Source organism: Panulirus ornatus, chromosome 4 (assembly GCF_036320965.1).
Source record: "Panulirus ornatus isolate Po-2019 chromosome 4, ASM3632096v1, whole genome shotgun sequence".
Taxonomy (NCBI): domain Eukaryota; kingdom Metazoa; phylum Arthropoda; class Malacostraca; order Decapoda; family Palinuridae; genus Panulirus; species Panulirus ornatus.
Genome location: NC_092227.1, coordinates 53,938,005 through 53,955,361, shown reverse-complemented (window position 1 = coordinate 53,955,361; position 17,357 = coordinate 53,938,005). Strand labels below are relative to the sequence as shown.

At 41.7% G+C, this 17,357-nt stretch overlaps 2 protein-coding genes across 3 annotated transcripts in view; both read right to left on the bottom strand.

Moving 5' to 3' along the window:
• LOC139766273 (uncharacterized) overlaps positions 1–9,662 on the bottom strand; it is a 76,810-nt gene extending 67,148 nt beyond the window's left edge. Inside the window, exons 1-2 of one of the 2 annotated variants that reach the window (XM_071694712.1) lie at positions 9,024–9,662; positions 7,353–7,511 (exon numbers count right to left, since the gene is read on the bottom strand). In XM_071694712.1, coding sequence (XP_071550813.1) covers positions 7,353–7,511; positions 9,024–9,222 — 358 coding nt within the window. In that variant the 5' untranslated portion in view covers positions 9,223–9,662. The remainder of the gene's footprint in view (positions 1–7,352; positions 7,512–9,023) is intronic. The other variant, XM_071694702.1, reaches the window with a different exon arrangement.
• Positions 9,663–11,145: 1,483 nt separating this feature from the next.
• Positions 11,146–17,357, bottom strand: part of LOC139766272 (uncharacterized) — a 35,711-nt gene continuing 29,499 nt past the window's right edge. Inside the window, exon 8 of the mRNA XM_071694687.1 lies at positions 11,146–17,357. This exon is cut by the window's right edge and continues 175 nt beyond it. Within this exon, the coding sequence (XP_071550788.1) occupies positions 17,179–17,357 (179 nt within the window). The 3' untranslated portion in view covers positions 11,146–17,178.

Here is a 17,357-nt window from a genome sequence, read left to right as displayed (position 1 = left end):
GTTTTGTTGCACGAGACCGAGTAAGTGATAGGTGATCGGTGATTTAAATCGATGGTAAATAATGTGGCAGTTCGGGTATAATTATTGTGCATGGGGTATTCAGTGTTATGAATGGAAATGGGTAAAAGCTTGTCTACTTGTGTGCTGAAGAAAACTGGCGATTATCAATACCTGGTTTAAAAAAAGATATATGGCATGTTTTTGAACTCCACCGATACACGTTAGGGAACAGTTACCTAATATCAAATCCATACAGTGTGTTCTATAAGGAAATACGAGAAAACGAGCCACAGATGAGATACAGGACCTGAACTGAAAATAGATAGCGCGGTCCTAGTCCGAGCAGTTGTACGTATGCTGTGTACCAAGCCGAACACTGCCGCCTCCTCCCTCCCCCTCCCCCATCCACGAGTTATATCATCGTACTATCCAATACTTATTGTCCAGTGATACTGAACGTAATGTTTACTTTGGTGTATAATGAATATAAAGTTGTGCCCTTGAACTGTTAGATTGGTACTGTTATTCACTAATTACATGGCCATTACAATTATTGTAATAAATCGTGGCTTACTACACAGCATACTGCCATCACTCACCAACCGATGCAGACACGTTGCCGTTTCCATACTAACTCTGACTTCAGCATAACATACAGCGCGCTAGCAAAAAATGGATAATGACTATGTCACTGAGAAATGATTTGGTTAGCAGCAGTTAACAATGTGTGAAATCAGGGAAAGTAAACAATCCTAAACAGACAGATGCAAGTACCCTACAAAAAAGTATTCCATGTGTCTTCCTATACTTTTAATACATGAACGACATTGGCGAATCATAGATTGCCGAACACGCTCAAATACCCGTAGTGTACTACGTATTTGTTCGCCTGCAGTCTGAATCCGCGGGAGTAGTTCATCCTCTGTGTCAACAGGCGTGTCATGCACTAGGGATTTCAGATAGCCCTACAGGTAGAAATGTATGGGATTTAGGTCAGGTGACCGTGTTGGCCAGGAAACGGGACTGGCACTACTTTTTTTTCTGTTGGGAAACTGGGCATCGATGTATACCCATACAGTCATGCTGGAGTGCGCAGGCGCACCGTCGTGCACGTACCACATCCTCTTGCGTCTTGCTAGGGGTACATCATCTAGTAATGTCGGTACATCATGTTCTAAGAAAGCACAATAAATGAGGCCTGTTAGGCGACCAGGAAGTAAATGTGCACCTACGATATCATCACTACTTATGCCGCACCTACACTGATAGAAAAGCGATGTTGATACCCTTTACGCCTTGCTATATGGGGATAGGCCTCATCCTAAACATGCATAATGTGACTATTAAACTTCCCTGTTCTTGTGAAACATGCATCATCTGATAATAGTATCATGCTAGAAAAATCCGGATCGAGTGCTGTTTGGTCTAGAAACCACTGGCAGAAGTTAGAGCGTCTTTGAAAATCCCCTGGGAGTAAATGCTGAACTTTCCAAAAGTGGTATGGTTGAAGGAGCTGTTCGTGAGGTACACTGTATCGAAAAATTACTGGCCCCTAGCCACACCTCGAGTGCTTGCTTGAGGATTCGTTGCAACTGCCTGTAGGATAGTCTCTTCAAAGCGTGGTCGTCTTGTTTGCGACATATTCCACCTAAAACCTCCTGTCTCCCTCAGCCTTCTGTTTATGGATGTGAATATAGTGTGATGTGGATGCTGTCGCTGGGAAATCTTTCTGCATAAAAAGGTGCAGCTTCCCTGCCATTTCCCTACGCAGCACTATAGGTCAAGTGCATATCGGCCAACTCCAGATATGAGAACCACTGCCTACTATCAACGTGGAGGAACTGTGAACAGTAACATAGGCGATGGTAATGTATCGTTAACCCTCACATAACGGACAGGTTGTGGAGCCGTAAAAAGATAGTGCTGCGTTATCAGTTCGAGGTCTGGTATTAGTGAAGAGAACCAGAGCAATCATATGGCGTCGAGGTTTCATCACACGCGATAAAATAAATCCTCCAGTTACGTGAAGAAGGATTGTTTTCTTGTTGATGCTGTGTTCGTCATACTGGGCTAAGTTTACAGAAGTGCACACGTGTAACATGCTGCTTAAGGCCAAAGCACTTAACGTTATGACCTACATCAGTTGACTGGTAATGTAGTGCATTGGTAAATGTACATAAAACCTTACATGCACACAGAAAACGGATATTATGAATGATTGAAAAGGCTCTAGCAAGTGTAAAACCGGCATTCGTTACCATACAGAAGTGTGGATACAAATATTATCAAAACACACACACACACCCACATACACACACACACACACACACACACACTTTCTCATCAGCACAATCACACCCCCAACGCAACCATACACATACACAACTTCAGTGACACATCGAGACCGACACACACACACACACACACACACACACCACCTCCCCAGACACATCCATAATCACACACCAACCCAACCATACACACACACACACACACACACACACACCTTCTCCCCAGTCACCCCTACAATCAAAACCCCAACACACACACACACACACACACACACACACGCCATTATTCTCCTTGACACATCATACCCAACAGATCTTACCAGGTGGAAACCCAAGTGTAGAGTGCGCCGTGTTGTTGCATATTCCCTTCAAAGTAGTTTCGCTTTGGGTCAACCTATTTTACAGTGCTTCGGATTCTGGCTCTGTCCGTTCGAATGTCTAACCAACTGTATGATATTCTTGGTACTCATTATAACAAGTGCATAAACAGTTTATGTGTATCTATTTGTACAAAATCGTAATTGAACGAGCAACTCCTGAAGGAAACTATCACTACCCAATCATGCTCCATAACTAACGGACTGCAGTGTTCGGACACCTGGCGCAGACTTTGCCTTCAGCATTACGCCCTGTGAACTGTATTGCAAATGTTCGAATAAGTCTTTGCTATGCGCGCTCAGGCACTTCGCACTTTCCTGCTAAACACATAATATCAGCAACATATCTTTACATACATGCCTGACTTCATTCGCAACATGTAATTAGGTACTCCTGATACTACTACTGTCTTTGAATTCACAGTGTAACTGGCATATCAGTGTTCGTGTTTAGCGCTGGCCTGGCCTGTTACGCTACAGTTTTTACTAGTGGTCTATATCCTAAATAAAGCATTTCTAAGAAAAACGGTATGGAATGAAAAGTGTTTGTTTTCCTGTGTACAACTGATCCTCAAGGTTTGTCGATGGAGTGAAAGAGAAACTCTAGGAGGTAAATGTGTTGAGAGAAGGGCAACTGGTGGGATGTCTGATCACTGTCTTGCGGAGGCGAGAGCGAAGATCAGTAGACTTCTTCGAAAAAGAGGAGAGTGTGTGTGTGTGTGGGGGGGGGGGGGGGGGGTGTTGTAGTAAGTGAGTTTGGAAAAGAGACTCGTGCGAAGAAATACCAGGAGAGATTGAGAGTATAATGGCAAAAGGTGAGAGCGAATGAAGTGAGGGGAGTGGGTGAGGAATGGGAGGTACTTAGGGAAGCGGTGATGGCATGTGCAAGAAATGCATATAACATGCGAAAGGTGGGAGGTGGGCAGGTTAGGAAGGGTAGCGAGTGGTGGGATGAAGAAGTAAAGTTGATAGAGAGAAAAGAGAGGCGTTTGGGCGGTAGTTACATGGAAGAATGTATAAGAGAAAGAGGTAGGAGGTTAAGAGTAAGGCGCAGGGTGAAAGATAATCATTAGATTTTTAGGGAGAATGAAATGATTTTCAAAAGGATGTAAATGATGTGCGAAAGACAAGAAATGGGGACATCGGTGAAGGGAGCAAAAGGAGAAGTGATTACAGTCAGTGGAAGAGTGACGAGGAAATAGAGTATTTTGAAGGATTGTTGAATATGTTTGATGATATAGTGGCAGATATAGGGTGTTTTGTCGGGGTGGTATGCGAGATGAGTCAGGGAGAGTGGTTTGGTAAAAGGAGAAGAGGTGGTGAAAGCCTTGCAGAAGATGAAATCCGAAAAGGCGACGGGATTGGATGGTGATTCTGATTATTGTTGTTGATTGGTTGGTATATGTACATGTGTACATATGTAATGCATGTGTATGTATAGGTATGTTGATATGTATATGTGCGTGTACAGTGCGTATATATATATATATATATATATATATATATATATATATATATATATATATATATATATATATTTTTTTTTTATACTTTGTCGCTGTCTCCCGCGTTTGCGAGGTAGCGCAAGGAAACAGACGAAAGAAATGGCCCAACCCCCCCCCCCCCATACACATGTACATACACACGTCCACACACGCAAATATACATACCTACACAGCTTTCCATGGTTTACCCCAGACGCTTCACATGCCTTGATTCACTCCACTGACAGCACGTCAACCCCTGTATACCACATCGCTCCAATTCACTCTATTCCTTGCCCTCCTTGCACCCTCCTGCATGTTCAGGCCCCGATCACACAAAATCTTTTTCACTCCATCTTTCCACCTCCAATTTGGTCTCCCTCTTCTCCTCGTTCCCTCCACCTCCGACACATATATCCTCTTGGTCAATCTTTCCTCACTCATTCTCTCCATGTGCCCAAACCATTTCAAAACACCCTCTTCTGCTCTCTCAACCACGCTCTTTTTATTTCCACACATCTCTCTTACCCTTACGTTACTTACTCGATCAAACCACCTCACACCACACATCGTCCTCAAACATCTCATTTCCAGCACATCCATCCTCCTGCGCACAACTCTATCCATAGCCCACGCCTCGCAACCATACAACATTGTTGGAACCACTATTCCTTCAAACATACCCATTTTTGCTTTCCGAGATAATGTTCTCGACTTCCACACATTTTTCAAGGCTCCCAAAATTTTCGCCCCCTCCCCCACCCTATGATCCACTTCCGCTTCCATGGTTCCATCCGCTGACAGATCCACTCCCAGATATCTAAAACACTTCACTTCCTCCAGTTTTTCTCCATTCAAACTCACCTCCCAATTGACTTGACCCTCAACCCTACTGTACCTAATAACCTTGCTCTTATTCACATTTACTCTTAACTTTCTTCTTCCACACACTTTACCAAACTCAGTCACCAGCTTCTGCAGTTTCTCACATGAATCAGCCACCAGCGCTGTATCATCAGCGAACAACAACTGACTCACTTCCCAAGCTCTCTCATCCCCAACAGACTTCATACTTGCCCCTCTTTCCAGGACTCTTGCATTTACCTCCCTAACAACCCCATCCATAAACAAATTAAACAACCATGGAGACATCACACACCCCTGCCGCAAACCTACATTCACTGAGAACCAATCACTTTCCTCTCTTCCTACACGTACACATGCCTTACATCCTCGATAAAAACTTTTCACTGCTTCTAACAACTTGCCTCCCACACCATATATTCTTAATACCTTCCACAGAGCATCTCTATCAACTCTATCATATGCCTTCTCCAGATCCATAAATGCTACATACAAATCCATTTGCTTTTCTAAGTATTTCTCACATACATTCTTCAAAGCAAACACCTGATCCACACATCCTCTACCACTTCTGAAACCGCACTGCTCTTCCCCAATCTGATGCTCTGTACATGCCTTCACCCTCTCAATCAATACCCTCCCATATAATTTACCAGGAATACTCAACAAACTTATACCTCTGTAATTTGAGCACTCACTCTTATCCCCTTTGCCTTTGTACAATGGCACTATGCACGCATTCCGCCAATCCTCAGGCACCTCACCATGAGTCATACATACATTAAATAACCTCACCAACCAGTCAACAATACAGTCACCCCCTTTTTTAATAAATTCCACTGCAATACCATCCAAACCTGCTGCCTTGCCGGCTTTCATCTTCCGCAAAGCTTTTACTACCTCTTCTCTGTTTACCAAATCATTTTCCCTAACCCTCTCACTTTGCACACCACCTCGACCAAAACACCCTATATCTGCCACTCTGTCATCAGACACATTCAACAAACCTTCAAAATACTCATTCCATCTCCTTCTCACATCACCACTACTTGTTATCACCTCCCCATTTACGCCCTTCACTGAAGTTCCCATTTGCTCCCTTGACTTACGCACCCTATTTACCTCCTTCCAGAACATCTTTTTATTCTCCCTAAAATTTACTGATAGTCTCTCACCCCAACTCTCATTTGCCCTTTTTTTCACCTCTTGCACCTTTCTCTTGACCTCCTGTCTCTTTCTTTTATACTTCTCCCACTCAATTGCATTTTTTCCCTGCAAAAATCGTCCAAATGCCTCTCTCTTCTCTTTCACTAATACTCTTACTTCTTCATCCCACCACTCACTACCCTTTCTAATCAACCCACCTCCCACTCTTCTCATGCCACAAGCATCTTTGGCGCAATCCATCACTGACTCCCTAAATACATCCCATTCCTCCCCCACTCCCCTTACTTCCTCCCCTCTCGTTTTTTTTTAATTTTCCAAAAGAAGGAACAGAGAATTGGGCCAGGTGAGGGTATTCCCTCAAAGGCCCAGTCCTCTGTTCTTAACGTTACCTCACTAATGCGGGAAATGGCGAATAGTTTGAAAGAAAGATATATATATATATATATATATATATATATATATATATATATATATATATATATATATATATATATATATATATATATATTGGAAAGAATCACTATATATCATATATATATATATATATATATATATTCCCTGGGGATAGGGGAGAAAGAATACTTCCCACGTATTCCCTGCGTGTCGTAGAAGGCGACTAAAAGGGGAGGGAGCGGGGGGGCTGGAAATCCTCCCCTCTCGTTTTTTTTTAATTTTCCAAAAGAAGGAACAGAGAATTGGGCCAGGTGAGGGTATTCCCTCAAAGGCCCAGTCCTCTGTTCTTAACGTTACCTCACTAATGCGGGAAATGGCGAATAGTTTGAAAGAAAGATATATATATATATATATATATATATATATATATATATATATATATATATATATATATATATATATATATATATATATATATATTGGAAAGAATCACTATATATCATTGAACACCAACGTTACATATTAATACTTCATCCAAAAAGAAAACGCCCGAAGTGCTGTTGGCACCCAAGAGATATTAAAGATACGTAGACATCGCCCGCAGCAAGTGAAGAGCACTTAAATATCACTACACGGTACGCACTGTTGAAAGAATAATCATGTAAACATAAACACGATCTCTTGCACAAGTAACCTTCCCCAGCAACTGATGACAAAATCTCATAATGCCACGAATCGTGTTCTAGATATCGTTACATTTATTTCCAGTGACTTACTACATATGGGTGGGTGAGGAACAGGACTACTTCCCAGCTCCAAGGCTTGCTCCAGGTTAGGGAAGGCGCTCTTGCAGTCGTCGTCATGGGTGCAGTTGATGTTTTCAAGCACGCAAGAGTCCTCGTCAACGGTGCATGAGACACTGGAGTCATAGATCACTGTGTGGGAAATGTAAAGGATCAGACAAAACTATGAAAAGACAAAATTTCCTTTCTTAGGTATTACGTTACAAGACATCATTGCATTCTTACAAGATTAGTGAATTCGAGAAATTTCGTTTGAGGGACCTTAACAGAGAAGGAGTTAGTGCTGCTGGGTTGAGGATTAGTACCAGTATCTGGTGGCAAGAAAACCAAAAACACGAGCGGTGTTGCGTTCGAAACATTATCAGGATATTCTGTAGCGTTAAGAAAATTAAAGACTTTGAGATGGGGTTTCCTAAAGTTGTTACTAAATGACATTATGAATTGGTCTTGAAGGGTCGACTGAACTCATGGTTAAAAATATATTGGCTTTGTATTGAAAGGTGATCATGTGTCTGGATCAACATAACTTATTTCCTATCAGCTAAAATTCTGTTTACGTAACCATTAGATCATAAGATCTATCAAGGCTTTAGCTTAGAATTCTAGTTACTTACTCTTACATGATTGAGTCACCAGGACAGTCTTTGGAATCGGTCTTAATGGTTCTTAGACACAATTCCCTGAGACTCAGTTGCTAGTTATACAGTCGCAGTGATACATATCTTAGTTACACGGTTCCACAATCATGATGTCCGGTGACACCATTCGCTAAGGTAGAGTTCCTAGTATCTCAGTTCCAAGTGAAACAGTTCCCCAAAACACAGATCCTTTTGAGAAAATTCTGTGTCACATTTTGGAGAGTCACAGTTTCCATTGATACAATTTACAATGACACAATTTGCACATATAAAGTGTCTCATGGCAGTGGCAGAACACATGACCTTCAGTAGTGAAGCTCCTAGTGACATATCGAAATGATGTTTTCGGTGACTGAATCACTCAACTCGATTGAGGATCTAAAACTGTCTGTGAGAACGTAGATTCGGAAAGGCACAAATGTTATGCACACACAGAACATATACTAGTTCCGAAGCTGCATACTTGTAGAAGATAATTTGCGCTGGAGTAACAAGTCTCGAAGAAAGCAATGACTAAATTGAAGGAGCGGCGATACTGTAGCTGATGTAAGGGAAAATAACTAATGTTGAGGGTTTACACGTGTTTTACTTACTACCAGCAAATAAACTAAATTGATATCCCCACAATGTACCAGATCAACTAGGCTGTACAACCTAACAACCTATACAAAATTGACACCATTATGATCAAACAACCTGGTAGATCAAATCATCATCAGTGGAACTTGGACGTGAAGCAAGCTTCTGTGTTAGAAGACTTGCAGTAGAAACCAGCGGGCGGGTGTTGATTATGTCATGATCTCTTGGCCATAAATAGGAGTTAGATTGCTCTGTAAACAATATATGGAGATGGTATTCTTTGGTAGGGTTCTTTTACGAAAACCATCACACATTTTGAGAAATCGTCCTGTTCACACGTCTTTTATAGTGAAGCCATGTAGAAAAATAACCACCAAAATAACCTATTTTACAAAAAATTGGTTGTATTCTACGAGACAATACTTACACCTTTTAGAGGAAATATTTGATTCTTGCCTGGTTCTTCCTCCAAAACTCTCTATAACCCCATCAGTCTCACCATCACCGCCGAGGAACACCGTCATACCATCACCATAACTCAAACCATCGCCTGAAGCATCACTTGTGTTATACAGCCAGCTCAACAGTGTTGCCACAGTTACTATGACCCGCCGCTTGTCCACCATCTTCCTTACTAACTAGAATATCTCTCCGACAAGCGTGTTATCATTTATTGTCTTATCAGCCGTTATCAGTGCCGTGTGGTGTGGCGTATGTAGACTTCGTCTCACTCATGCGTCGTGGTCATCGCAAAGTTTGAATATGCCCGAAGTACACGGCTATGTTCACCCTCTGTGGTGGTGAAGAGTAAACGCGTTCACAGTTATATAGGTATGTTTAGATATAGACATAGGACATAAACGTGCCGGACAAAACATTTGTATCCAGACATAAAGGTTTTACAAACACACACACACACACACACACACACACACACATACACATGCATATATTGATATCCAAATATAAAATTCGCTTTAGAACAAATGCCAAATGCTTACCGGATTTAAGAAATTCAATAAGTTCACTGGCACACTCTTTCAGTACACGGGGACGGATGCCATCAGCAACATAACTCTTGCTTGTGTCCAGAGAGAGAGGCACTTTTCAAACAGTCCGAAAAGAGATTCCGGGAAAGGGCGTAGGATTACTAAGAGGCGCATCATGGGTGAAGAAAGACCAGTCACCCAAGGTAGGGTTTGAGGAGAAACGGGAAGAAAAGGGAGTTGCTTTGTCTACGGGAGAGACAGCCATAGTACCGTCAGAATGGGAGTCGGAGGAAGAAGAGTTTTTCTAAGCCCGATATGGCTGATCCCTTGAGTGAATGGCTTCAGAACAGGAACAGAGGTCGTCTCGGAGAAGCAGGGGATAAATATTTCCATTCCCTCAACAGTAACCTCTGTTATGCGTTAGGCGCAGACAAATGCATTATCATATAAGAGACAGTAATTTACGCAAGAAAAGTCAGAAAAGAATCTTTAAGTTATTCCACTCAGCTTTATCGAGGTGCCAATATTTACTTTTAGAATAGATACAGTGATAAGAGTGTGGTCAAGTGAACTAATTGAGGGCGAGATGGTGCAGTTACGGAGCGAAGGATAAGAAGTGAAAAACTGATCCAGAATATTAGAAGAGTGATCACAGCGGTCAGGATGATGGGTGCGGTGGGAGATAATTTGCTCTAGATCATTGAAAATGATGAACGTGAGGGCTTCAATCCTCACACCATTCGTATCGGGGACACTTCAACCACTCCCAGTGGTAAACGTTGAAATCCCTTAATTAAGAGGCGAGGCTTGCTTGTGAGAGAATGCCACAGTCTCATTACAGAAGTTTAGATAGTCGAATAAAAATCTAGAATCCGTAGAATAAGGAGAGCGGTAGACGAAATAAAAAGAAGAGCGTGGTAGTCGGGAGACAGACCTTGAGCCAAATAATAATACTGTTGAGGACTCAAGGACTTTCAGGCGTGTAACAAGTGTACTGACGTTGGAATCAGCACAAACACTACCGCTGAACCGGAATCATGAGTGGAAATTACTGTTGGATAAGAAAAAAGAGGCTAATGAAAACTTTATTAGTCAAATAGGTCTCCGAGAAAAGTAAGTTTTTTGAAGAGGTACCGGACAGAAGAGGTTCAACAGAAGAAATGTTACTAGAGAGGCTGCGAATGATGGTATCCTGAATAGAAAAAGAGGCAGGTCTGTCAGAGAGGAAAAGGTCGTGAAAGGGCCGGTACTATTGCTGTCTGAGCCCTCTCTCACTGGCAGTAGAATCAGGCGCGAACTGAGAAACTATGAAGATTCTGTTATTATATGGTCACCCAGAAAGTGCCAGGAAGCTCTTTTTGTTTATCAGACACAGTTCCATAACGTTACTGTGTTACAACTGTCACAAGTTTCTTATCTTTTATGAGAGAGAGAGAGAGAGAGAGAGAGAGAGAGAGAGAGAGAGAGAGAGAGAGAGAGAGAGAGAGAGAGAGAGAGAGAGAGCTCTTGAAATGAATTAGATTTTTTTCTCAGTATGAATTTATGCACCAATGGAAACCCTTTAAGAACTGGCAAATTTATTTCAGTACAGATGTAAATATGTAGAACAAAGTCTCATCAACTAAGGATTCCCAAACTTTATGAAGAGCTTCATTATAGTGTAAGAGTTACATACAGTCTAGGCTTAGGTACTGGCTCTTATCAATATACTTTGTCACACCAACATTCTAATACAATATATTTCAATTGCATATTTTCATAGGTTTATATAATCTATCATTAAAGAAAAACTACATTTAATCACTGCTATAGTCAGAACAATATTCATCTCACACTCTAGTTATCCTTGGGGAATATTCCTTGCTCATTATGTCAGACTGTAGGCTAGTTAGGTAGTCATTAAGAGCTTCAGTGACAATAGGTATTGGAAAAAGGTTAGCAGAATTAGGTACTCTGGGTTTTCATCTGTTCCCTGCAGCAGAGGGCTATATCATCCTTCTTAACCACCACCGCACCCTCCCACCCTGGCCACCATACACTCCTTCACCTCCGCCACTCCCTCCCTTCCTGGTTACCACATCCTCCTGCACCACCACCATCCCCTCCATCCGTGAGAAACACATTCTCTCTCACAGATATTACTCCCTTCCTTCCTTCCTTGACTACCACAATCTCTCTTGCGACCATCACCACTCCTGCCCTCTCTTCCCATCATACCCTAAAGAATGGAATGGTAATGGTAAGTAGTACAATTATTCAGTTCCACCATTCTCTCTCCACACACCTTGGATGACTCTACCATTCCTTCATCCCCTGATGCTCCTCTTACTAATCCTATGACTCATCCCGGTATCTCTTTTCGGACTGTCCGAAAAGCGCATCTCTCTCTCGACACAAGCAAGACTTATGGGTCCTGTGGCACCCATCCCCGAGTACTGAAAGAGTGTGACTCTGAATTTGTCCCTGTACTTACTCGTCTGTCCTGTTTAAAAAGCAAAACTTTTCCTTCTCCATGGAAGCATGCAATGGTACATCCCATCCCAAAGAAGGGTGACCGTTTTGACTCTCTGACTATCGTCCTATTGCTTTGATATCTACCATTTCCAAAGTCTTTGAATCCCTTCTCAACTCCCATATCCTTAAACACCTCTCTGATCAACAGTATGTCTTCCGTAAGGCGAGATACACTGGTGATATTCCCTCCTATCTTGGTAATGTTTTGTCATCATCCCTAAAGAATTTTGGGAGTCATGTGTAGTTGTCCTTGACATATCAAAGGTTTTTGACAAGCCGTGGCATCGGAGCCTCATCTCTAAAGTTCCCTCATTCGGCTGACCTCCTTCACTTTGCTCTTTCATATCTAGCTTCCTCTCCGGCCGATCTATCTCTCTGGTTGTTGATGGATCAGCCTCCCCCCCATTTCCTCCATCAGCAGCGGTGTCCCTCAAGGTTCTGTCATGTCCCCCACACTTTTTCTCCTTTTTTTCAACGATGACCCCTCCCCCACAAATAATCCACACTGCCTTCATCCACATCCTTAATTATGCTCCTTATTCTCTCATTCAATCTGCATCTCGCCTTAACACAGCTTCCTCAGTAAACTCAGACTTGGACAGTATATATCAGTGTGATAGACTAAATTTTGTTATGTTTAATGCCTCAAAGACCCAGTATCTACCCAACTCTCAACTGATAACTCCTCAACTCTCGTCTCTCCTTTGATGGTTCACCTCTTGACTCAATGAACATACTTTGTATTACTGTAACATCCGCTCTTTCTTGGAGATCCCACATTACAGGAATAGCTAAGTCTACCTCTAAAGAAACTAGGTGTCTAGTTTAGATGTCGAACTTCTCTTCTGAACAGTCGCTCCGTTTATACAAAGGATTGATTCGTCATTGTATGGAGTACTGCTTCTCACATCTGGGTTGGTTTTAGCTCTGCTTCCTTGCTTGTCAGAGTTGAGTCCCAGGCTAAATTCCAAACTTAACCCCCTTGCCCTACGCAGCGTTGTTGGTTCACTTTCCCTCTTCTATAGGTATTACTTTGGCTGCTTGTAAGCCCACACTACTAGGTAGACTACGCAATACTCAGCAAGCTGGTGCGTCACATGATCACTGTGTGGCCATCAGCAACGCAGGGGTGAACCGTTTTGACACCTGCTTCTTTCCCTACACGTCAGAACTCCTCTACCTTCTCATGTCTTTCCCAATAACCATGACCTGGCACATTTCAAAAGACAAGTTTTTCACTTCCTCCAAACTTCGAAAATACTTTCCCTTGCCTTTTCTTTAACCGTTTCACATCTCTCTCTGTATTTCAATTAAGGACCGACCTTGATGTGGACTGTTGTCCTTGACTGGAGCCTTCAACATAAAAATGAATATTTCTTGAACAGTCTTTCCGCCTCAACAGTAAGATATCTTATAGAATACATATCACCCCAGCAACCAGCAATTTCTATCCTGCCAAAGATATGGGTAAATTATTACTGGAATTAGTCATCTAGCACCTGGCAACTTCCTCCTCTGGCAATATCCATGAAGTGTCTGAAGACAGACAGACAGACGATAGGACCACCATTTCATAATACAGATTAAGTTTGCATCATTTGGGTGGCTGCCGTATTGCTGTCGTCCTTGTAACTAAGACCATTATCACTAGGTATAGGGAAAGATTATACCACTGGTTCTACAACTAGTGAAAGTGGAAACAAACAAACAAATAGAATAACTCGACATATCTTTCCTTCTCTTGTTATGTCTGAAGATTCACGTTCAGTTTCCTCACTATTTTGCCTTCTGAACATGGTAGTACTGCCCTAAGTACGACGGCCTATAACCCAAACCTTAAAGATCAGGTCAAAGGCTACGCCATCATTTCCAGGGGTCATACCATTCTGCTCAAAGGGTTATACTTACAGTATATTACTGAGTGATCCAGGAACACTGGATATCAAACATCACGGTATATCTGCCATGTTTGCAACTATGACACAATACATCTACCATATACAACAGTATAGCACAGCATATCCACTGCATTTGCGAGCACGGTATATGTGCATTGCTATGGTATGTCTAAGATGTTGAGATTATCTCTCATCGATTTCTGTAGCAGTTGCTTGGTTGGCTGTTTGAGCTTTAAGCCTATCCACTGCCAGGGCCATTAAGGCCGTCAACGTCATCCATCATCCACCAACCGAAAAATCCATAACACATTTCGGTGTGAGAGATGTTTTCAGGACCACATATGCCCTCACTAGCGACTGTCGCACCAGAGAAACTCATTAAACGTTTGTGCTTAAGGATCTTAACGCAAGAGCTTTACATGTATCTCTGTGGTTTCGTGGGGGTTACATCAGCTGCTGGACGGTTCTCGTCCCTCATACCACATCATATTTCTCATCTACACGAGCTGAGTCGTCCTGTTTTGATCAGTTTCATTTCCTATGTCACGATAACTTCGGGAGAACTGCACATTGGACAATCGATAATTTATAGGAAGTAGTTTCTGTGTCTTCCCCATAGCATGCATCCAACGTAAATGGTTGAATAGCACTTGATTTCTATTCCTTCTCCGAAAAACTTCATTACACGTAAACTTAGTAAGATGAAAACGTTGCATGGCACAAAGGATATTCATAAGAGAAAGGATAAACGATTGGATGCTTGCAAAACAGTATATACGGAAAACTTTACTCCAGTATCAATCTCAACAGATACCAGCTTAGGACATCAGACTGAAGGCGTTTCGTGTTGTGTCTTAAGTTTAAACGATGGGTAAGATAAAAAAAAAGAAAAGAAATAGATTTGGTGATTCCCCAGGATCAGCCACATTAACTTGTAAGACTATCTGATATCAAATTCATTATTCTATGATCATTAGCATGTTTATATGCTGCAGTACTTTCAGTACTGTACCACAGACACACAAACACACAGACACACACACAGACACATACACACACACACACACACACATACAGACTAGCGTGTGTATACATCACACACACACACACACACAAACACACACACACACACACACACACACACACACACACACACACACACACACATTATCATATTACTGTAATTTTTCATCACTTAATGTTCAGTGAAACTCATGATGTATAAAGCATAACACTAAGTCAGTAAACATCCTTGTATATCTGATACTGTGGCCATCTAAATGTACCTCACCCTTATGCTTATACAAAATATCCATCTCACACTAATTCTAAGCTCCTGTATGATTACTGAACTAATATCTATCATGGCCTCACGGTTCTGTAATATCCGTAATACCTCAACTATGTATTTTCAGCCAAGTGGTTGCCTACGGCTGCATGAGTTCGATTCCTGGGCACAGGATTCAGCCCACACCAAACCCAAGTCTTTGTCCTTCCCTCGGAGCTGGTCGATGAATGGGTACCTGGCCAACGCTGGTGTGTGTGTGTGTGTGTGTGTGTGTGTGTGTGTGTGTGTGTGTGTGTGTGTGTGTGTGTGTGATGTATACACACGCTAGTCTGTAAGGCACTGAAAAGGATAATCAGAAAGCACACGGTCGACTTCTCTTAAAGGAGAAATTACTGAAGTAAGAGACAACACGGTTTCACGTAAATGGGGTCGTGTGAGCTCTGTTTTATACAAAAAAGAGGGTTTGTAGCGGGACTGCCGAAGAAGTATTTGACACTATATCGCAAGAAAGGCTGGCTAAGAAGCTAAATCACCAGGCAGGAATATGGAGGAGACTCCTTGGATAGATAGATTATCTTGGAGGAAGAGAGCACAAAACGGATGTCTAACGATCCTTCTCAAAACGGGCTGAGTTCAATAGTGGAGTGCCGAAGGGCACTGTTCTGGGACCGTTACTTTTCTTGATCTCTGTAAATATCTCACCAGTAGGTAATGGATTCCTACTTAGATCTGTTTGCAGATGACGCAAAGGTCACAAGGGAAATGGATGACGAGGGGGATATCCTCAACTTATAAAGACGCCTTAACAGACTCCAAAGTTGGTGTGATACACGTTTGATGATGCTCAGCCCGAGTGAATGTAAAGTAATGAGGATAAGCAAGGTGAAAGAAAGCCTATATGTGAATATCATCTAGTAGGAAATAAGATGCAAGAATCTGTGTTAGAGAGAGATTTTAGGAGTTGACGTGATCCCTATACTTTCACCAGAGTCCCACCTTAGAACTCTTAAGGAGATCAATTGTCTTCTGGCAAATGTTAGAAAAGCAGTAAGTTCACGGACAAGGGAACATTCAGTTAGTTATTCGCGTTCTGTATGAGGCTAAAACTGGAATCACAGAGTGATAAAGCAGTTTTAGAGGAAGACAACAAAGATGGTATCCGAACTGATGGAGCTGAGTGACAGTAAAAGGTTGGAGGCCTTAGATCTCCTCATCACAGAAGAAAAAAGTGGGAGGGGACCTCATTAGAATAGTTTTTGAAGTAGATGGGTAACTTAGGCAATGAAAAGTTCTTTGAATGATGTAGAGATAGAGCAACAAGAAGCCATAGGATGAAAATGAAGGCGTATTATGGGAAGATAGAAAGAACTTTCTCATAGCACAATAGAAGTAGATGAATGGAATAAACTAAACGAGAATAGAGTATTGCTGATGAAATACGCTGGGTCAAAGAGTTGTATGATAATATAGATGGTTCAAGAGATGGCACACTACGAATGTAAAACCCTCCCCTGCAGTACAAATAGGTAATCACAGATAAACAAATGATATATACATATATATATATATATATATATATATATATATATATATATATATATATATATATATATATATATAGAGCGGGGGCTAGAAATCCTCCCCTCCCATTTGATTTATATATATATATATATATATATATATATATATATATATATATATATATATATATATATATATATATATATATATATATAAGGTTACAAGACGGAGCAACACAAGTGTAAAACTCTTCCTGCAGCAAACGCTAAAGAATAGTAATAACACTCACACAGAAATCATACAAATAGCAATAGCTGCGGTTCTGTTAAACTTCAAGAAATTACAAATCTATTCTTCTTGAGAGCTATGCTGTCATTTCGAAACCTCCGTAGTCTGCAGATCTAGTAGGGCTTCCTGTATTGGAAGGTCAATTGGTTGGAACTCAGATCCCGTAGAAGCTGACTGTCCCACCTGCTGCGAAGGAGGGACTTCAGTTTCCATCTTTACAGTGGTAGTTGTTGGAGTCTGGGATATAAGAGGGCCACTAACGC